The 23,438-nt window shown below is 36.2% G+C and overlaps 1 protein-coding gene across 2 annotated transcripts in view; it reads left to right on the top strand.

Annotated features, from left to right (window-relative positions):
- The window catches only part of LOC133515818 (neuropeptide CCHamide-2), a 56,266-nt gene extending 34,402 nt beyond the window's left edge, over positions 1 to 21,864 (top strand). For both annotated transcript variants that reach the window (XM_061848413.1, XM_061848412.1), the window contains 4 exons: positions 9,724 to 9,797; positions 11,014 to 11,146; positions 14,299 to 14,375; positions 18,798 to 21,864. In XM_061848413.1, the coding sequence (XP_061704397.1) occupies positions 9,724 to 9,797; positions 11,014 to 11,146; positions 14,299 to 14,375; positions 18,798 to 18,860 (347 nt within the window). In that variant the 3' untranslated portion in view covers positions 18,861 to 21,864. The remainder of the gene's footprint in view (positions 1 to 9,723; positions 9,798 to 11,013; positions 11,147 to 14,298; positions 14,376 to 18,797) is intronic.
- The last annotated feature ends 1,574 nt before the right edge of the window (positions 21,865 to 23,438 follow it).

The raw sequence follows: 23,438 nt of genomic DNA on the forward strand, positions 1-23,438 counted from the left end.
CCAGTCATAGTATAAACGTAGAGCAGATGCTCGGTTCGACTTGGGTGTAACTTTGGTATTACCGCAAACTTGAGGTACGTAGGGGATTGTCGTGTGGGATGTCGTCACAGTTAATGTGATTACCAGTACCTTAGTTTGTAGTGCATGGGCGTAATACTCCTAATATCCATTGTTTGATATTTGTTTATTGAATAAAATGCAGAAATATAAATCTGAAACCTGCCAAACATTATAGCAGAAAAGTTTATGACAATTTCGAAATCGTTGTAAATGCCCCTATGATGGAACGGGCACTAGTAATGGGATAGTATAGACAAATCTTGTAAAGTATTTACCATCAGTTTTTAAACGCTGATAGCATTTTACCATAAACAGGAGCTAAAGAGCAGCTTTAAGTTTAAATTTTCATTGATATTTGTTAGTTTGAAAATGAATGGCGCCATACATCCCATGACTGGAGCAAAAAACCATGGTTTTATTTTGTTAATAATATTGAAACCAATGAAAGTAGCTTTCATTAAATAGGTAGAAAACATGAAGGACAAATAGGACATTTGGACTTATAATGCATAAAGAGGTAGAAATTTTACAGGTGTCGATGAAATATCAAAAATACTCCAATTTGTCTATTAAATATCCCATGATTGGTGCCGTTAAAATACATTGTTAATACATAATTCATTCACTAGACGCTCGCCTAGATTTAAGTATGGAGCAGCTATACATTGTAACTGCTAAGAGTGCCACGCTCGTGCAAACTTAGCGTGCTCAGTTATATGTCAGAGGATCTTTTCTAAACACTATCGACCCAATTCGAACTTTAAGATACGTCAAACATACGATATGGATTAGATATGTCAGTGTCAAAAGTGACGTTTCTTCGAAGAAAAACAAGGACATCGCATAAGGTTTGCGTATTTATCTACTTCACGGCCCGATTCGAAGAATGAGATACGATAACGATAAGTTCTCATTTAGATATCGTTTGTATGTCGTATAATTGACCAATGAAACTTTGACGTTAGAAATATCGTAGATAGATCTTACTGGGATCACAGTGGAATCGAAATAAACATCAATTTTGACATGTCGTTTAGTTATCGATCTTTTAACGATCTTTCCAAGATCTTAAACGTGTCTTAATCATTCTTCGAATCGGGCTGTAGGTTTATTTAATATATATTCTACACAAGCCAGTGAATGTAACGGCACAGTGGCTCATAAAACGTAAAGACATGTCTTAACAGGATGATTTTAATCATTAATATCAACCAGATGCATTAGATTATCTCTTAAGTAGCAACGTGAACATTTGTCATATTAACCCATCCGAAAACAAAACTGCGTAAAACAAACTTTAAACCCACGTATCAAGATCAAATTTCCCACTCAATGTTATGAAGAGTATCTAATTTCAGCAGAATTATACAATAATATACGTTAACGGTGTATGAAAGCTTGTAGCATGTTGGGCTCACGTGAAAGTCATAAAAGTTAAAGGCAGTGTTATGGGCGTGAGTGGCTTCCTTTACGTCCGTTTTATTTTACCGTGCTAGGGTAATTAGGATTTCATTGACAGCTTGGGTACTACGGTTTCAATTGCTTTTAAAACAGTTGTTTTTAATTGGATATTTTGAACTAATTGTATACAAATGAACAATATTAGATTCTTTATCAGTCCCTCATTTTGCACGGTGTCTATGGGATAGGTTGGACTTACAATGCGAATTTATGAACTTTTTTTTATATTTGGGGTCATTCATACACAGATTGACTTTAACCAAACTAAGCAGAGCTACTACTATGGGCACGAGGAAACAAACATATATGGTACTAAAATAATGTGTGTATTTTTGATATAAACACGAACTTAAACGAGACGTAGGTAGGTTTTAGTGGTATGAAATTTTAATTATTCTCGATATTCATTTATTCATATACGAATGACTTCCAATTATCACATAAATAGGCTGAAAGGTGTAATGCTATCTTTAAAAATATATATGTCAATAATAAATAGCATTTTTATTAAGATCTACGACAAAGTCAAGGCACGTTTCTCTAAAAATAACACCTAAGCAGGAAAAACAATGATTTTAACCGTGAGAGACTTTAGAGTTTGTGGTTGATTTTGTGAAAGTTATAAATAAACTTGTTAAAAGTATATTTGAATTCTGCTAAAGCTGCATTGTTTGAATTATTTACAGTTACTGTCCCGTTAAATATCTTATTTGTGGTAAAGTTTTTCTTTTATTCCTTTAACAATATTTCGACGTCCTATCGTACTGACGCGAATGATACCCGATCCCTTTTTCTTATTTGTACTATTGCAGATTACCCTGCAGTTTTCCTTTCTCTCAGTATTCCGATATTTCCGTATTTATCTATTTTATTCGGGGTCGACCGTGAAGTAGCTTTGTTGATCAATTTGCCTGTCATACTGTCGAAATAGGGAAAGGTTATTCATGATATATGTGTAAGTTTTTCATCAGTGACATATCTATTTGCAGAAAATATATGAGGGTTTTTGATATAGGTAGGGATATGATCGTTGACTGTCTATCGTGTCATGCCTCACTTTCGCACATACATGTAAACGCGTGACCATCGTAGGCCCGCCATACCTAACCATAAACAACGACCTGTCTAGCCTAGTGGGTAGTAGACTATGAAGCCGATGGTCCCGGGTTAAAATCCTGCTAAGGGCAATTATTTGTGTGATGAGCACGAATTTGTTCCTGAGGCACGGGTCTTTTCTATGTATTTACGGATTTTAAATACATATTACATATATCGTTGTCTAAGTACCCACAACACAAGCCTTATTGAGCTTACTGTGAGATTTAGTCAATGTGTGTAATAATATCTTGCAATATTTATATATTTATTTAAAAGAAAATATTTATTTAGTTTTGTTCATACAAATAACATTTTAAAATAAACATAATCGTTATCTGTTTATTCTTATTTTCCATGAATAAAATATTAATTTAGTATGGATAATGGATAGTCGTAAAAAAATATTACCAGTCTGTGTAAAACGATATTTTATTACTACACAATGAAAATACCCGGAAAGTTGCGTAGATAAAAATCCCAAATGAAATGTTTCGCTAAAAGTATAAGAGTGAAACGCGCGTTATCTCCATCTTCTACAGGTGTTTGTCTCGTCACGTTGTCAATATGTTACATTATAATATATCATGGTCTTTCATAATGAGAGCGTGCCAAGTGCCTACTTGCGAGAAACTTTTAATAATGGACGAGAAATAGGTATTATTGGGTCACGTAAGATTAACAAGGAGTTATAGAGAATAAAAATGAAGATATAAAGAGGGAAGTGGTATTCAATTATGTTTAATAAATTATCACCGTGTTACATAAAATTAAATAAAACTTTAGGCAGAATAGTGAACTCTCTATAGAATATACTAGAATGAACTAAATTATACTTATGTAGCTAAGGGATGAAAGGCACCCATTTCTGTCGAGGTAGTTTGTCTCACTGCGTTCGAGCGTCAATACCCGGCGACTGAAATGGTGCTTTTCACCCGAGTTAAACACTCTACTTTTCATTTCGAATACGAGGAAAGTAAAATACACGTGCATTTAATAAATACGGCTAAGTATAGTAAGTACTTCAGTTGTATTTTTTGAGGGTACTTTCAATTAACAATTAAGGTAAATATATCGTTATTTATGGAACGGGGAGTTAATTATCAGAATGGAAATTGTACAACAAATCCATCTAAAACCAAAATTTCAATTACATATCGTAATAAAAAGAAAAACGTAGTTAGAAAGTACTCTAGAGCACAAATGTATCATTTTCTGCACACTTTTTAGAACAACAGTGACCCACTTTCAAAGCATGTTAATTGAAAAATATTAAGCTGACCCTGAGCTTTAAGTTTAAGGTGGCGTTCGGACGTTAACTACAGCTGCATAACTGTTGCTGCCGCTGTATCTGTCAATTTACTTGATAAAATGGCCAAAGAATTAACGTCATAATCGCGGCAGTAATACGGCGGCGAACGTCACTCATTTTATCAAAGAAATTGTCAGATATAGCGGCTGTAACAACGACGCTGCAACAGTAACGCAGGCTGCAGTTGACATCCGAACGGCACCTCCTGAGACCAAGAAGCAGACATTTTGTTTTTGAATTTTGAACTCTTTGTTATTCAATAAAAGTTCAAAATGGAATATGTACATAAATTACATCATCAGGTTAAATTATCGAGATGCAAAACCAAAATATCAGCTTTGTCCATGTACAGTCGCCATCAGATATATCGGAGCGGCCAAGGTGGTCTCAAATATCTGAACACGCACTCGAACGCCTTGACAATAGAGGCGATTGTCAAGGCGTTCGAGTGCGTGTTCAGATATTTTTGAGCACCTCGGCCGCTCCGATATATCTGATGGCGACTATACCAAAACCTCAGTTACCAAATACGTTGCATAAGTTGCATCACATAAGAAGATTATCGTTCGTTAGCAGAGATCCGATACACACGCAACAGTTAGGTCATGTAGATCATTGTGTATTTGATCTAGATTCCTATATTTAGTTAATAGGGTAAAGAGAAGCGACGTTGATAACAGAGCGATTTGACTCATAAAGAGCATTTCGGTGGGTTAAAATCGAGATGTTGTATTCTTTTATTAAAGGTACTTCACACTCACAGTCAGTCCCATTGTCACTAAGGGCCAGTTCCACCAACCACATATTAGAATTAAGAATGTAAATAATTTTGCATGCCATTATGTGACGGAATGTATCTGTATGTACCCTTTTTGTAACTTTTTTGACCTGCATTCTTGCAAATAAATGTATTTTTATTTCACAACAGGGATGTTACCTGTTTTTTCCTTCTTCGATCTAGGTTATCCTGGCCTTTGCCAGGGTCCGCTTTCCTACTTGCTTTTCTCCACTTTGCGCGATCCTGGACGTCCTCTCGTTTACGATCATATCTGCTTTCACGACATCGATCCATCGCTTTTTAGGGTTCCGTAGTCAACTAGGAACCCTTATAGTTTCGCCATGTCCGTGTGTCTGTCTGTCTGTCTGTCTGTCCGAGGCTTTGCTCCGTGATCGTTATTGCTAGAAAGCTGAAATTTGGCATGGATATATATATTAATAAAGCCGACAAAGTCGTATAATAAAATCTAAAAATTTAATTTTTTTTAGGGTACCTCCCCTACACGTAAAGTGGGGGTGAAATTTTTTTTTCGCTTTAACCCTAGATTGTGGGGTATCGTTGGAAAGGTCTTTCAAAACTAATATGGGTTTTTAGGAAACATTTTTTGATAAAGTGAATATATTCGGAGATAATCGCTCCGAAAGAAAAAAAATGTGTCCCCCCCCCCTCTAACTTTTGAACCATAGGTCCGAAAAATATGAAAAAAATCGTGGAAGTAGAGCTTAAGAAAGACATTAAATGAAAACTATAGCGGACATGATCAGTTTAGCTGTTTTTGAGTTATCGCAAAAAGTTTTCCCTTCATAGTAAAAAGACTTACTTTAATTAGGTACTGATTATGCAAATTTGCCTATTTGTTTAACTCGGGTGAAAGGTACCGTTTCATCCCTTGGTTAACAATTTACTATACTTTAAGCTCCAGTTTAGCTTATTGTGACGGAAGAGTAACTACGGAACCCTACACTGAGCGTGGCCCGACATGCTCTTGGCCGGTTATTTGATCTGCCATGGGTCTGCCTGTATTTTAAATAAATGCTTTCACACCATAAAAGAAATAAAGCACCAGAAAATTATGAGAAAGACGTAGACAGCTGTTATTTATTGACACAATTTCTATTCAATAAATCGGATAGAACTAAAAAATGCAGTTAAGATGACCGTGACGTCACTTGGGCAGCTTGCAGTTCTAAAACAGAAACTGATTTGGCTAATAGGAAAGTAAAAATACCCTATTGACGGAAATTGACCCTAAATCAAGATCTGCGGCTATAGCACGGCCACATTTTTATCATATGTCCCTGTGCCTGTCACGCTCTAACAAGTATACAAGTGCGAAAGTGACAGGCATAGTGACAAGTGATAAAAATGCAACCGTGCTACAGCCGCTGATGATGGGATTTGGAAAAAAACGAGCTAAATCTTCAAATATTTTAGACACGCGTGGATATTCTTTATGAAATATTACTATTATTACTGCTTAGTCTGCGAAGAAAGAATGTTCTTAAGTTTGAATTGCACTAGTTCGAATTATTCGAACTACGTAACTGTTAGCCTCACTCGCGGTTTGTCGACTGGGCAATGTTAACCAAATAAAGTGATCCCACAAACGAACTGGACTCGGCTTAAACTAACGCTCGTTCTTTAGCAGATTTTTGGTTGAGTTAGCTTCGAGCATTGGTTGGAGAAGTAACTTGATTTCCCGGAATAAGGTTTTTATAAGGGTGATATTCAATGAAGAGTTTTTTGTACCTTTTTAGCGAATTTTATACACAGGTTTTTTTTTGGTCCCCTTGGGCGGTATACATTATTTTTGAGTAGTTAACGTGAATCGGTATTTATTTCAAATTCTATTCCTTTCCATAACCCATGCACGCACGAGCAAATTTTAGGACACATCTACCACTCATTGATTAGAGTAGGAGCCTGATTCAGATTACCGTTTAGTTACGGTTTTGATCGTATATTGACACGACCTTGAAGATCGCTCATGGTTCAAGTGAAAAAAAAAAAACTATAGCACATTCTTACACAAATTGACTAAGTCCCACAATAAGCTCAAGAATACTTGTGTTGTGGTCACCCAGACAACGATATAATATACTCAGGAACAAATATCTGTGCTCATCACACAAACAAATACCCTTACTGGGATTCGAACCCAGGACTATCGGCTTCATAGACAGGGTCACTACCGATTAAGCTAGACCGGTCGTCAAATGAAGTGAAAGTCGTGTGGGGGATGTCCATCAATCAAGACTCAGAAACCGGTTAAATTTCCAAACCGTTATCATGTACTTGGCGCGAAATCTTTTAATTTCTGTATCACTCGATAAACCGCTATTTTTAAACCGGTTTTTATGAGAACAGTTCTTGTCCAACTAATCGGTGTAGAACAATAACAACCGGTTTCTTCCTATGGCGGTGTCTATGTTTACGTAGCACACTACCAGGCCAACCGGTTGTTGCGTCACTCCTCGAATAAACCGGTTTTTTTAGGTTACAATAAAGTTCCTAAAACGTTCGTGTTCTTATCAGATTTGTTCGGAGGAAAACCGAAATAAATCGGTATTTACCGATGTTTTAAAAACCGTTTCCAAGCCTTGGCGTCAATCACCAAGACGATCGGCAATGTCGTATCAAAACCAGTTCAAACCCATTACGAATTGTTAAATTAGAATTAACCTCTGGGTAGGTAGCAACGCTCTTAACTCACCATCGGTGGACCTTATGCCTTTGCAATAAGGTTCAAGTTGTTAATTATCAGTTTGGACGGTGATACACATGCCAGTTATTTCACACACACATTTGCTTTAGTAATCAACGCGATTGAAGGCAACTATTCACTTTTGTGTGCTTTTATTAAAACTGCCCTACATTCGTTTGAAAGGAACTCAAATATCAACGTATCAATGAGAACCTTTCAACGCTTTGATGATTCAACTGTAAGCTATATTCAAATTATTGTTACTTGCGGTTTTTTAAATTACCTATTACACTTGCCCTAATTTTATTTTTACAATTAGCAGTTGACATAAATACCTATTTCCATTTTCATTTTGTAATTTTTGTTGGTATGTTACGTATAAAAAAAAAATACTGCAGCTTTCAGAGCAATATACCGTATATTGCTCTGAAAGCTGTATACAGTCAATCCAATGGATTGCCCCGCGTGCCCGCACTTGTGCTCTGAATCTGACGTGAGAGACGTCACGGTCCGGGCTGTCAGCACCGCCGCTTTCTGGACATCCACTGTTTAGGGGACCCTAACACGAGATAAAAAGAAGTCATATACTTTTTATTTTATAATAATGTTTGTGTGTTCTTGTGTCTGTGATCTCACTCATTTCCGCATACGCCTCCTGACTCTCGATACTCGAAGCCAAATTTAGAAAAAGATTATTAAAGATTCGTAGTCAGATTTATTCTGGGGTCCATTATTTCTTTATTCGTGAAACTATCTATGAAAATGAATGTACCTTTATGTTTAAAAAAAACCTGAGAACCTAATACTTACAAATCTGGATTTTTTTGGCTCATTCTTCTCAGATTCGTCAACATTTTCTAGCCTACCATTAAAAAAAGATGTCCTAAAATTTCAGTTCCATTACGTCACGTTTTTAGTGTGAAATTTTTTCTTGTATGTGCGTGACGTAGTGGATACTAAAACTTCCATACAATTTTTTAGGACTTTTTTTAGCAGCGGGATATTATACTCGTAATTATACTAGTGATTTTGAGTTGGAAGAACCCAAAAAATCTGGATCCGTGAGAATCAGATTTTCAATTTTTTGTTTGGATAACGCTCACCCAAGTTTAAATCAAAAAGTGTATTAAATTTTGTAACTCGATTACTACACACGCATGCCATGTCCAATCGGGTAGGGTGACTGCTATAGTTTTGGCCACTACGTAGTAAATGGCCACTCCTAACAATAAGGTTTCAATTGCCTTGTATCTTTCTGATTTGTTAGGAGTGGCCAATTACTACAGCAGTTATCCTACTCTGTTTAATTCAGAAATCTTCGTACATTATACGAGGACAAAATCGTGGGGTAATGCATAACATATTATGATATCCAGTTTTCATACGCGTTATGTTAATTTATATTTAGTCAGGTGCTATGATGCATAAACGTGTGTGGTCATGAATCCACATTAACACATTACATTTCCATGGGTCGGCATAATTTAGAGAGACATGTTTACAGTCATAATTTTGATACAATTAAACAGCCCAATGTATAATATAAGCACATGTAATTATTAATTAATACATCTAGTAAGCTATTGTTATACGTGTTGGTTAAAGATCATGGTTATTTATTCTGGTGGAAGGCTTGGTCACGGGAAAACTATATTTTGTAGTTTTTTATTCTTGAACATGTATTATTTTTCTAAAAAAAAATAACAAAAGAATTAATGAGAGCGTTTCTATTGTTTCATTATTAAAAGTGCTATCGAGAAAACTTTCTTCGCAACGCAACAAATTAACAAGTTATTACTTAAGTTAGTTAGATAACAAAGTGAAATGGAGACTTTAAATTTAATTATATTTATTGGTAAACGCAGTTTCAAGTAATTAAGTTGTAACCAGTGTGTTTTGTTAATTGGCAAAATGTTTATTCCATGTTTTTTTTTTTACTTTTTATACCTTGTTGTTGTTCATACGTTTTACCTATAATAGGTACTATAGGTAGGTAGCTATAATTATATTACCTGTGATCCACGCAGAATACATTTTGTGCATGATAAATCGGCATTAATATGAGATCAGTGTCAACACTGAACAATTAAAACTTTGCGTTTGGTGTCCGACCTGCAGGCGTATTACGAAAAACTTTATCGACGTGATAAAATAACCTTCATAATCACCGTTTTATCACGCTGCTGTCACGTAGACAAGAACGACCATCATACCCGTACTGGCAAACGATACAGTGCAATTTTGATATTAAATTTATTTTATGTCGTTGTATGTATTTATTTTAGTTTTTTTTAATTAGCGCCATTATTTCAGGTGGCTGTTCGGCGTTCGGCCACTCCTGCTTTGGCGGCCACGGCAAAAGATCCGGAGACACTAACAATATAGACGTAAGTTTAACGAAAACGTTTTAGTATAAGATAAGGTTAGGCGTCTTTTCTGCGGTCAGCTTAAAATAAATGGACTTTAAAGTCTAATTATCTTACTTTATCCATAAAGGTATACACTTCCTAAACCGGTATACTCGTATTTAAGTACTTCTTAAAAATTATTAGATAAACCGTTTTACCGAACGTTTTTCACTGAAGTGGATCAAGTCTGAAACATGTTTGGTAGATGAATAATTACTGTTCCTATTGAGTGTCCAAAAAAATTAACAAATCTTGAAACTTTTTTGTTAACTACGTATCTACATGTGATTATGTTAGAACTGTATTTCTAGTTCCTTAAACTTTATTGTTATTCTTAAAATACGAACTTAAAAATTGTGTTTTTTTTTGACATTCAAAACAACATTCGAAAAGATATTTTTAATAAACAATAAACAGACATAAAATCCACCTCGATTTCACTTTAAGATCCCGTTTTGCAGATAACATTTAATTCAGTTATTATTAAAATTAAATTTTGCCACACCGGCACACCTTCCCTCACTACTTGTGTGGAAATCCGAAAATCAAAAGCCGAATACACTTTCTTCGAAATCTCAGCATACCTTTACAAGGAATGTCACGCTTGAGTTCGAATGTATGTAACTTACATAATGGAAATGGTAAAACAATTAGGGAAATTCACCGCTTACAAACTCAAGACTACTAGCTAGGTGTAATTGTATTATAATAGGTTTAGTTTAAGTTTGTTGTCTATGTACAAAGTTTTGTTGTGTTGGCTTACAAGGAGGTACTAGAAGACAAAGGTGATTTGAAGATGTGTTGAGACTTGAGACTATGTTGCTGATTTAATGTCAAAATTGAGTTAAAGTCAAAATTTTATCGTGTGTCCCGCCTAGGTTTTTGCCGGTCCATATTGGGATACCCTCCTCCAATTGAGGGGGGATTTAAATCTGCTCGGGTCAGATGTGTAGGGTTAGAGCCGGTGTAGCTTTATTTGGCGCTCATAAGCGCTCATCTTTATCAGGTACAGGTTAAAACAAAAGGTTCTAAATTCGAAATCGATTTTAAAAATGATGGATGACAATGTCTACGTGATAAATTATTAACCGACACTTTTTAACACCCCGCGATTGAAAGTGACGGTCACTATTTTTATCATGTTGTCTTTACCTCGAAAAAATTATGGGACAGTAAAATTTTTATTTCTTGACAGTCCTCTAACCCCGAACTGATGATGCAACGGCAGATGGGCCAAGAAGAAACCCCACCACACCCTGGCTACCCTCACTCTGGCTTCAGCGGCCTGTTGCCGGCCGGTGATGACATCATTCCAGTAAGGGATGGAGGTAATAACGACCTTTAGAGCTGTATCGATTTTAACAGTCTGAATCTGAGCTGATGATGCAATGGTCCAAGAAGATACCCAACCACACCCTGGCTACCCTCACTCTAGCTTCAGCGGCCTGTTGGCGACAACATTGCAGTAAGGGATGAAGGTAATAACGACCTTTAGAACTTTATCGTTCTTAACAATCTAACCCTACCCTCCCCCCCCCACCGGTACATATCTAGAGCCGGATACCCTCCGTTTAGCCGCAAGCCTTAGATTAGGAGTAAAGGTCTGCGCCCCCCACAGATGCCCCTGCGGCGCAACCGTCGACGTGCTTGGACACCACGGCCTTTGTTGTCAATTAAGTGCCGGTCGCCTCTCCAGGCACGCTGCCCTAAACGATATCATCCGCCGATCTCTTGCTACCGTCAACGCGCCGGCAATCCTTGAACCAAACGGCGTTTCGAGGGACGATGGCAAGAGACCGGACGGTATGACCCTGGTCCCATGGAAGATGGGTCGAGTGCTAGTCTGGGACGCCACATGCGGCGATACACTGGCACCGTCCCATCTACCAAGAACTTCGGCCAAGGCTGGGGCAGCTGCCGAGGCGGCTGAAACCAAAAAGGTTTCCAAATATCGAAGTCTCGGCCCCCAATACCACTTTGTGGCGTTTGGAGTCGAGACACTAGGGCCGTGGGGTCCAAGCGCCAAGATACTATTTAAGGAAATGAGTAAAAGGCTCATAGACTCTACCGGTGACCAGAGAGCTGGCAGCTTTCTCTCGCAGCGCATAAGTATTGCCATCCAGCGAGGGAATGCTGCCAGCATCTTTGGCACAATGCCGCGGGGGCCTTATTTAGATATATTTTAATTTAGATTAGTTTTTACCATTTTGTTTTATTATATGCTGTATGTTTCCCATTAAATGTAATTATTATTAAAACATTAAATACCCTGAGCTGATGAAGGAACCCCACCTCACTCTGGTTATCTCGCTCTGGCTTCAGATTTCTGTTACTGGTCGGTGACGACATGATTCCCGTAAGGGATGGAGGTAATAACGATCATCAGGGCTGAATTTTTGTTACTTGTCAGACCTCTTGCCTTCTCTGATTATAAAGATAATCAACCACCCATTAGACTTAAATCTTGAGCACGAGCTTCGGGCTTCGTGCAATTTTGAATTGAAGTTGAGTTGTGCTCTTCTGAAATGATTCAAAGCTCATGTACGTACAAAATACGCATATAATATACAGGATGGAATTATTAAATGGGGCACAGGGGTAGCTTCCTAATCCCGTGATGCGATAGTGGTCTTAGGTGATCTTCATCTTCCCTGACTTTTTAATTACTATTGGCATACTGAGCTTCTAAAATATTATAAAGTTAAGGTTTGTAACAATTGTGATTGTGTGATTGATGATCGACAGCTGCATAGGTACGGTAACGAAAACCCAGTTGGTAATCAAATGTACGATAACAGTTCACATTTAGTCCAGAGTAAACTTGAGCCTGTTTTTTGGATCATGAAACCGTCACAATTAGGTTCAAATATTTTACGATTGGAATCATTTTCCGGTACAAATAATTTTTGAATAATTTCCAAATGTAGGTCGTTAACGAAATCATCCCAGTTCTTCACTGAGCGTGGGTAAATTATTTTGCATTTATAATGAAAACAATTCGAGCCAGAGTAAACTTGAGTCTGTTTTTAACGGAAACAGTAGCAGATGAATAAGCTTTTTATTGTTATGATTTAATTTAAAATAAAATCCGAAATGTGTGCTTGACTGCTTGTACAATGAAGTTTGGAGTACTTTTAACTCCACATTATATGTAAAATTTAAGTGAGTTTTGATGTCAGAGACGAAAAGTTGAGCCATTACAGGTACATACATGAAAGCTGACGTGAAAGGAGTACACTGAACAAATGTCAACTATTGTTGTGTGTTGTTAAATTTTCCTTTGAAGTCACATAGTGACAGCGTCGCAGCCAAAAAGGCGTTTTTCACTGAGTTGACATAGAAACAAATTTTCACAAGAATTGTCATTATCTCTGAAACAAGACCGATTTCAGACAACGTTGTATGACATTTTAGTCTCTAAATGCGGTCAAGAATATACCTTTAACATCTTTAGGGTCATATGGGCTCACGGTGTATATTATTTTAGTAGCTATAGTGGACCACATTACTTGTCGTTCTCTATATTATTTACAGGTAAATATCAAAACCTTATTCATCTTAGTATTTGCAACACGGTTCCAATTTAATAATTCTGACAAATCTTTTTTCTACCCGTGGACTTGTGGGCCCGTGGGCTTTTCATGTATGGGCTCCCAACTCAAATATAATATGCATGGCAATACGCTGTAGTCAACTAAAATATTGACCAATAACATGCCACAGCGCTACCACACAAAAAAACTAAACGGTAGGGTCGCGCGTTTATGTCTTTTGTACCACATTTTTGTCTACTGAGATTTCAATTTTCATCAATTATTTAGGTGTTTTATAAAAAAAAGTATTGTCATCCATTATTTAGGTGTTTTATTTAAAAAAAATATTGTATATAATAGTGATATAATCAAGCTTTTCAATCTCATACCTTCCTTAAGTAACTCAGCAAGCTTTGTTGCCTGAACACAGTACTCGACTGATAAGCTCACTATTATATCACGATCATATAAAGTACTATTACCTACTATTGGGATCTGTACCCCTAGTGTAACTTTGATCGACATCATAACGTGACGAACGCGTTTGCGTTAAGTCTCATTTTGTATAGGATTTTGAGTTTCCAAAACGTCCCGCTTGGCGCGCTCTTTCGAAATCCAATACAAAATGAGACTAAACGCAAACGCGTACGTCACGTTTGGAAATCGAATTTATTTACACTAGGGGTACTGAACTGAATTGGCTTATGGCTTAGAGCGTAGCCGCTCGACAAACCCCGTTTTGAGTTGTATTTAAATATTGCAAGTTTATGTTTTATTTCAAATTGTGTGTATAACATTAATAACAGCAACCATAGGTTTACAAAGCATGCCCGTAATAATATGAATTTTTTTTTAAGAAAAGTGACCATTACTGTTATTCCTGAATCACTATCATTATTATTCTTAGGGTTATCAAACATAACTGAACAATAATTCTAATTACACAGGTATATACGACCCGGAGAACACCGCCGCGGCCCGCGAGGTAATGAAGTTTAAACTTCGGAACATCGTCAAGCACTGGGTGAGATGTTTGTTTGTGCGTAACGTCGTTAGCTGACATCCCTGGCGTTGTTGCTGTGAGCGCTAGCGAGTCCAGTTTTGGGCGGAACCAAAAATGTATTACGTAATTTGACACCAATTATACGTCAGGGTCGCATCTTACAATATTACTCGTAAATATCCACTGTTAAGAAAATTGAAAAAAAAAAAAAATAACCTTCTGTTCTGTTGGTACCTATACCAACCAAAGAAAGTAGTAGAGGGATTTCATAAACTCAATTTCAACGTTACTTAGATATGACGATCTGATAATTATAGTAGTGCCCCCTTGCTGAGTTTTACTTGGACTTGAAGACGGACCGAGCCACGGTAAGAAACCCTAACGATACAAACCGTGCGTGTCAGTAATAAGATTTCATATAGCAAACTATAATTGCGTACTTTTCATATATGGACTCCCAACTCAACTACAAGATTCTTTTCGATACTCAGTAGTCAACTATAAAAAATTGATCAATCACGTGCCGCCGCGCTCCCATAGAAAAGTAAACGGACGCGGGGCGCGGGTTCGCGGAGTTTAAATATGTCTTTAGTACTGAATTTTTGTCTACTGAGAAACTTACCAATATTCATGAATTATTTAGGTTTTATAGTAAAAAAAAAAAAATTATGACTCGTAGAAAAATTATTGTTTACAATAGTAATATAATTCAAGCTTTTCAATCTCGTAACTTACTTAGGCTACTCAGCAAGCTTCGTTGCCTAAACACGGTACTCGACTGAAAAGCACTCTATTATATCACGATTGTATAAAATACTATTAATCTTATAGGTATACTATATTTGAATATTTTAACATTAAGATCCTCGAAATCCACGCGTAATCGGAGTGCTTTTTTTTACATTTTTTTTTTATACTACGTTGGTGGCAATCAAGCATACGGCCCGCTTGATGGTAAGCAGTGTCCGTAGCCTATGTACGCCTGCAACTCCAGAGAAGTTACATGCGCGTTGCCGACCCTACTCGTTGAGCTCTGGCAACCTTACTCACCGGCAGGAACACAACACTATGAGTAGGGTCTAGTGTTATTTGGCTGCTGTTTTCTGTAAAGTGGAGGTACTTCCCCAGTTGGGCTCTGCTCTAGATCTGGAATGACATCCGCTGTGCTGTGCCCTACCACACAAAGCGAGATGACATTCGCAATGCCCATACCTCTCTTTTGGACGTAGTTTAAGGACGTACCCGGGTCCAAAAATTCTTCCGTCCAAGAATAATTTTATTTGTGTTCACCAAATCCTTTGACTCGCTCTTGCTCGGTAAGTGCTATAAACAACGCCCTTGGTTGTTAGTCTGTGGAAACATTATGGAATTGAAATTAGAACAGTCACGTAAGTCCCTTGGTGACGGTTTAATAAGAGGCCGTGAATGCGTAATGATTATGAAGTTAGATTCTGCGGAATTTTGAATATACTTCTTGGGGTGCTATTGTGAATTTGGTATTTAATTACTGTTTAAGCTTTAGCTTTTATACTGTCATATGATGCTGTTTGCTAGCAGAATGAAAGATTCTTAAAGTATTTATTTATTAGCTTCATATGTATCGTCTTTTTTAACACGCTTTTATTAGGTCGACCTGTATGTAACTATGTAATGGAATCTAAGGTAACTAATTTAACCATCTTCCAAGGATCGTAGCGTCATGAAAATTGACAGCTGTATGTAGTTCTGATGACAAAACAATAATATGGTACTGTCGAACTGATCTGATGATGGAGCCGGAAGATGTGAACTGGAACTTCATTATGGAACATCGTATCATAGCTGTGTTTTGATTTGTTAGAAAAGTTGTGTAACAAACTTTGACCACGATAAGCGTGTTTTTTAAAACTATTAATTTATTTATTTTATATATAGTATATGTGTATATTATATTTGTATGTATATGTATTTTTGTTTGATTTGCTTCTGCTGTTGTAAATGTAGCACCGCTAACAATATCTCTGCTTAGCCTTAAGATTGACTGGTAGAGAATGCCTCGTGGCATTAAGTCCGCCTTTTGTACTGTAACATGTTTTTTCTTTTGTGCAATAAAGATTAAATAAATATGAAAGTGTTATGTGAAAATTCTGTTCGGTTCAGGATTTTATTGGATGTTATAGTTTCGAAATGGTTTTCATACGACCTTGACGATCGGCTTGGTCATTGACCCGCATCTCACGCACGACTTTCACTTAATTTCGCACGCTTCAAGCAGCGCGAGCGATATTCAAGGTTATATCATAATAAAAGTTAAACCGTAGATGACAAATTGCTTAATCGGACTCATGGTAAACTTAACGGCCGCCATCTTGAATTTCTGCACTTTCTATTCAATCACTGAAAATAAATTGATATAAACTTTCACAATGTTTACACATCATTAACACGGGATTAAATCGCGTATAGTTTTTAAAACGATGTTTCGAGGATGGCGTTGCCTCCGTGGTCTCGGAGAAGACTGGCTAAAATTGCCATCAACATCTTCTAGCCGCGCGAGTTTTTCGAACTTACCCGCTTCAGTCTTGTTTATGAACGTCGGAGATAAATTTTTAATTTTTTTGATTATACTCGTGTCCTGTGTTTAAATATATTTAATAATTAAATTGATATCTATGAATATATGTATTCGCTCTATATGAATATGTAATCAAAAGATTAATAATAAGAAGCTTTTTCAAATACACGTTTTAGCGAATCGCGAGGTCTTTAAATTATATAAGGACAACGCGTATATAAAAAACTAAAACAAATGTCATATTGATACTATGTAAAGACAAAATGACTAAGCCCTCCAGGGTAAATCTAAATGTTTATAAAATTTTGTGTGTGCGTGTGGGTTTTTTTTCTCTAAGTTGGACAACACGTATACTTAATATAATAATAGTGGAGTAACGTGATGTGTTATGCATCATGATTAACTCCAAAGTCGAGAGAATTTCACACATTTTGATTCGATATTGCCATTAAAAGTTTCCAAAAATGAATATTAAAATAGCTGTTAACAGTAGTATGCAGAATAAAGAGTACCTAATCTGACTTTTGCGGGCGTACTTAATGAGATCACAGCATCAGTGTGAATTTTATAATTTTCGTGAAATAAAGTTGTTTTTAAATATCACCTTTTTGTAATAAAAAAAACATGAATCACAAATTAAGTGTTTCGACATGCTATGTTTTGTATTTAATTCTAAGTACCGCAATACGGCGCGATTCGAAGAATCATTAAGACACGTAAGATCTTAATCTTGGATATATCTTTAAAAGATCGATACCTAAACGACATGTCAAAATTGAAATTTATTTCGATTCGGTTGTGATCCCAATCAGATCTATCTACGATATTTCTAACGACAAATTGAGATTGGTTGCCCAAATCGAACTGCTTCTATCAATTATTTGACATACAAACCATATTTAAATGATAACTTATCCAAACCAGAACTTATCGCTGTCGTATCTCATTCTTCGAATCGGGCCGATAGTTCGTGTCATCTACGATGATGTCCAGATTTGACAAATCTAATAACATGACATTACGAATCAAGGCACGCGTCTTCGTGCATGACACGATGTATGTAATATAAAATATAAATTAACATTTGAATTATTGGCACCTGGAGCCCGATTCAGAAGTAATAACTTATTACGGGTTTGTACTCATTTTGACATGACCTTGAAGATCGTGTTAGTCTGTAAGTAGTGGTTTCGCATCAGGGTAGTACAAAAAACATTCTTTATAATTTTTCGACGCCCGTTATTTTTTGTAAGTTTATCTAAACTACAAGTGGGTGCTCAACCACTTTGAAGTTTTTATGATGTATGAAATCCAAAAAAAAATAGTATTTATTTTTAGATTTTTTAAATGATCTATGTAAATAAAATAAGTATCCGTTTTCACACTATTTCAACATGTGATTTGTAAGTTTTGAAAAAGAGAAACATTTTAATTTTTTTTAATTATTCAAGTTATATTTTTTCAAGTAAGAAAATTATAATATATAGATTTTTTTTTTGTTAATTCACTTAATAACTTATAAATCAAATAATGTGAAAACAACTACTTAAATACAAATCTAAAAAATATATTTTTTCTGTTTTTACACAACGTTGAAAAGTTTCAAAGCTATTGAACACTCCCTTGTAGTAGAAATAAAGTTACAAAATTTGGTGTAATTTATCAACATAATAAAAGTGTAACAGGATAAGGGGTTGCCGATGCCGTTTCTTCTAGCTAGAGTTTGACTTTTTCCATACAAACGTGAACCAACGCATTTTGCATTCACTAATCGGCATGAGCAATCTTCAAGGTTGAATCAAAATAAGTTTAAAGCCAAAATAAGTTGCTCAATCTCAACCGAGATACTGTTTTTTTCAAAAATATGATAATAATATGATTACTTACAGATGGACAACTACAGGCGGGCGCAGCCAAACAACGATGAAGGCTACTTCGCGGAAACATTGTAAATTATACAACTGCCATACTATGTGCAATTATAACACAGTCATATAAAAGCTTGGTTTTCATACTTGGTTTTAAAATACGAATGAAAGCAATACTTACTGTTGTGGCGCGACGACCTGATATTGATATTTGCCTCCGACACCAAAGAACGCCATGTTTCTCTGCTCAAAGCCGTTTACAAGTAGCTGTTTTTCTTCTTCCTCGCATTGTCCCGGCATTTTGCGACGGGTCATGGGAGCCTGGGGTCCGCTTGGCAACTAATCCCAAAAATTGGCGTAGGTACTAGTTTTTTTGAAAGCGACTGCCATCTGACCTTCCAACCCAGAGGGTAAACTAGGCCTTATTGGGATTAGTCTGGTTTCTTCGCGATGTTTTCCTTCACCGAAAAGCGACTGGTAAATATCAAATGATATATCGTACATCAAAAAACTCATCGGTACGAGACGAGGTTTGAACTCGCGACCTCCGGATGGAAAGTTGCACGCTCTTACCGCTGCTGGGCCACCAGCACTCCCCTTTACGAGTATGTTCGATCGACAAAAAAAATTGAATGAAAGCAATAAATACTTTAAATGTTTTTTAAGGTGCGTTTCTGCTTCAATAATGCTAGTTTTCTTCTTTTAAAGGAATAATCTCAAATTCTGTTAAGTTATTATTGCCAATATATAAAAGAATGGTTTAAAGACGCGTTTAGAAGTTCGTTTTAAAATAACTAAGGATTAAAAGAAATGAAATAAGTCTGCTTTGGTACTTTTGAGTGTTTAGATAATGTTTTTTTGTAAACTGTGTTTTGAAAAGATTCAGAATAAGCTTATGGGCAATTGGCACTTAAAACGATGTTATTCCTTGAAAATATGTGAAAGAAAACAAGTTAAATTCCAATTACTTGATTTCTATAGGTACCTCTGTTTGTATTTATGCTATGTTAACCAAGCTTTTAACTCTCAAAACATACAAATGTGAATGTCACTGGAATCTGAACGCTCTTCCATAAAGTATTTTAGATAACAGTTAACCGGCATTCTAGTGAATTTATTTGTGGAACAACTTGCAAAGTCATAAACAAAAATTGTGTTTTTAAATCGAACCGCCGTTTAGTTTTAAATTCACTTAGGCTCTGTTGATATGGCTATGCAAAAAGTATTTTTACCGGCTGATTTGAGGTAAAAATGCCAATTGTTCATTATAAAGGGCGCTTAGGGGAAAAAAATATTTGGCAGGTTTGTATATTGTTCCGTTATAAACGTGCGCCATTTTCACTTGATTTGAAAATTCGAATTTGAACGATGTGCTTCTATCATTTGATCTGTCACAGATTTTTTCCGAGAGCGTCATCTGCGTTGAACTTGTATAGACAAACTTCAATTAACTATCTACCAGTGGCGGCGCGTCACAAATATTCATAGGGAACCCGGAGCTAATTTTGCTTTCCTTTTCTCAATGAACCGATCGTGAAAGTACTCAACGGGCTGAAATTAGACAAGCCGGTGGGAATCGAGTTCTTTGAACGATCCGCCACTGCTATCTACTGTCACAATCTGTAATTTTGACTTATGTATTTGTAAGAATGAGATGAAACATACATTAACTAATAGAGGCTTGTAAATTTTTTGAAAAAATGGTTTAGTTTCTGCCCTCACCTTAATGTTGACTTGAATTTCTAAAAAAATAGTCATCGGATCCAAAATTACCGGATACTTCATTATTTTATTTAATATTAAAAACCTATAGAATAGCGACTAATCAACAAAATGACAAAGAGGGATATATCTAGAAAACAAATATATATAACCGGTAAAGCCGGCGATGTAGAAATATATCTTCTTATTAACGAAATTTGTTTCAGCTTGAATGATTGTTTTTAATAAGGTAATAAGTAAGATGAGACAAAAAGAATCCTATCTTCAAGGCCGGCTACAGATTTGCAACCTCTCTGGTGCAAGGTCCTAGGGCGACGGTAATCGCTTACCATCAGGCGATATTTTAGTTCGTTTGCCTTCTATATAGTAAAAAAGTAAGAGGTATAGTTTGGTCGAGAGTATATGAAAGCAATGTGTAGTTCAATTCTTTTCATCCACCACCTTTTGAACCTTTTGCATCAACCGCTGGATGGCAAAGGGTCCTAAAGAATATAAAGAGTCCTCAAGAACCTAAGAGAGTTCAAGGGACTCATTTTTCATACTTTAACCTTGAACGATTACGGTCTTACCTTACTAAGGGCTCTTTTACACTGAACATCCCGAATTTTGCGGGATGGTTATCTGCATATCCCGTTTTAGTATACGTGCAGTATCCCACTAACAGACTGCTTTTGTCAACGTTACTATATTAACAGTATTAACACGTATACTAAAACGAGATCCTGCAGAAAACCGTACCCGCAAAAACGCGATGGTCAGTGGGACTCTAATTTAGTTCGCAAAAATTGAAATAGTTTCCAAATGGAATAGAGTTGCATTTGTTTTGTTTCGTCTTATTTACATACAAAGCAAAAAAAACTCCTTTTCCTGCTTTATAGGCTCAATTTTCACTGGCAAATTTTGTTTTTCTTGTATGGGTGGCCTAAGAGGCCCAAATTATCAAACACCGCAAATTGACATTTTTGTCATGTACAGGCGCCACTGTATCGCAAAAGTTTCAAGCTGAAACTGTATCGTTTTTATAAGGCCATGACTTCTGTATCTACTTAGTGGATATATTTGTTCGTCAATTATATAATTAAATATACCTACTTAGGTAAAACTTATGTTAATTTATTTGAATTAAAGGCTGGACATAAGGTTAATTATTTATGAAATGTTTGTTATATTCTGCTTGTATGTACGCTATTTTAACTGAGTTTTAATATAACTAAATGTAAATTCAGCAATCGTTACAAAACTTTAGTGTTTTTAAGTGTAATGTTTAAACATAAGTTTACCATCAAATACTATGTGACGTAGTGCATACACGACTCTGTGTTAAGGATGTTTTTGTGTATTTTAATAAATCGTTAGAAACACTATATATGGCATTTGTGTTTTTATTGATTTCATTTCGAATTTAGCCTTTCGCTATGCTGGATGCCTCAAGCTAGAACGATCCGGGCCGACGCGTCCGACACGTCGGTTTTCTATCGCGTGATCACTAATCACCCGTCATAGAAAAGGCAGTATCTGGTCAACATGCAATATTATGGTACCAGCGGACTGATGATGGAGACAGGAGGTGGACATAGTATAGGAACTCTGTGATACAACAACGCAACCTAAATATGTTTGGAAATTATATAATTATCTCGATGAGTATTAGTTGCATGTGGAAAGCAAAGTACAGTTAGTGATAAAAGCTTGTACCAAAAATGATTTTTTTGTTACAAACTTATTAAGGTATATAACAAACTAGAATAACTATAAGAAGTCTGTTGGAGCTCAAAAATTACCCCACATGTATTGCCGCGAGTGTCTCAAATATACTGTGCGCAGCATTACATGCTATAGTGTATATGTATCTTATGTGACATATATAATTTTATTTTGAACAAATAAAACTTTTAGTGACCAATCATAATTATATATTTTTTTTAATAGCGGGAATTGTGTATGGGTTAATATATTTAAATCTGAGAAGGTATTACAGTCAGTGATACGCGTCAGATACTGGTGGCAGTAATTCGGGTCGTTTTTTGAAGTCAAAAATGTACTTATAGCGTATAATAATATTCCGTTGCTGGCTTGCTGGGCTTTATAATAATATTTAAAACGACGAAAAGTCGTGGATAATTTCGGAACTAATCTGTCCGAAAAAAAGTGTTCCCCCTCTTACTTTTGAATAAAAGGCCCTTGAAATCAAGGGAATACTTTTTACGGTAACTCAAAAACGGCAAAACTTACTAGTTTACATTGAATTTCTTTATTAAGCTCTACTTTGGTGATTTTTTCTTATTTGGACCCTGTGTTCAAAAGTTGGAGGGAACATATTTTTTTTCCAACAGATTATTTCCGAAATTATCCACGTCTTTTCGTCGTTTTAAATATTATAGTGCTGGGAACCTGCCAGGCGGGTTCTCTTTCCTCTGTGAAGCGGGAAAACGCTAGGATCGACAGTATAGATCGTGTGATTTTCGAAGACGCGTGTTATTAAAGGATAGATTTGACAAATCTGTACGTCATCGTGGAAGACACTATATAATCTTCAACACATGCCAACAAAACATCAATTTTATTACACACACAGGTAATGATCTCGAAAAAATAATGATAACGCTAAAGAAAACGAAATATCGTTCTGACAACGAGATGCAATAAAGACTTGGGTAACGAAATGTAGCAGTTTCGGAATAAAGGAACAGCTTTATATGTTATGAGAACCATTTTATAAAATGACATAGACAATACAATGCTGTACGGTGTCCAAATTGTTTGCACGTTATGTTGAAGCTGACAAAGTAGGCGGAAAGGTTGCTTTGACAGCTTAAATCAAAATAGTTTTTTTTTTATTTTTTTTATACCACGGCGGTGGCAAACAAGCATACGGCCCGCCTGATGGTAAGCAGTCACGTAGCCTATGAACGCCTGCAACACCAGAGGCATTACATGCGC

Source organism: Cydia pomonella, chromosome 3 (assembly GCF_033807575.1).
Source record: "Cydia pomonella isolate Wapato2018A chromosome 3, ilCydPomo1, whole genome shotgun sequence".
NCBI lineage: Eukaryota > Metazoa > Arthropoda > Insecta > Lepidoptera > Tortricidae > Cydia > Cydia pomonella.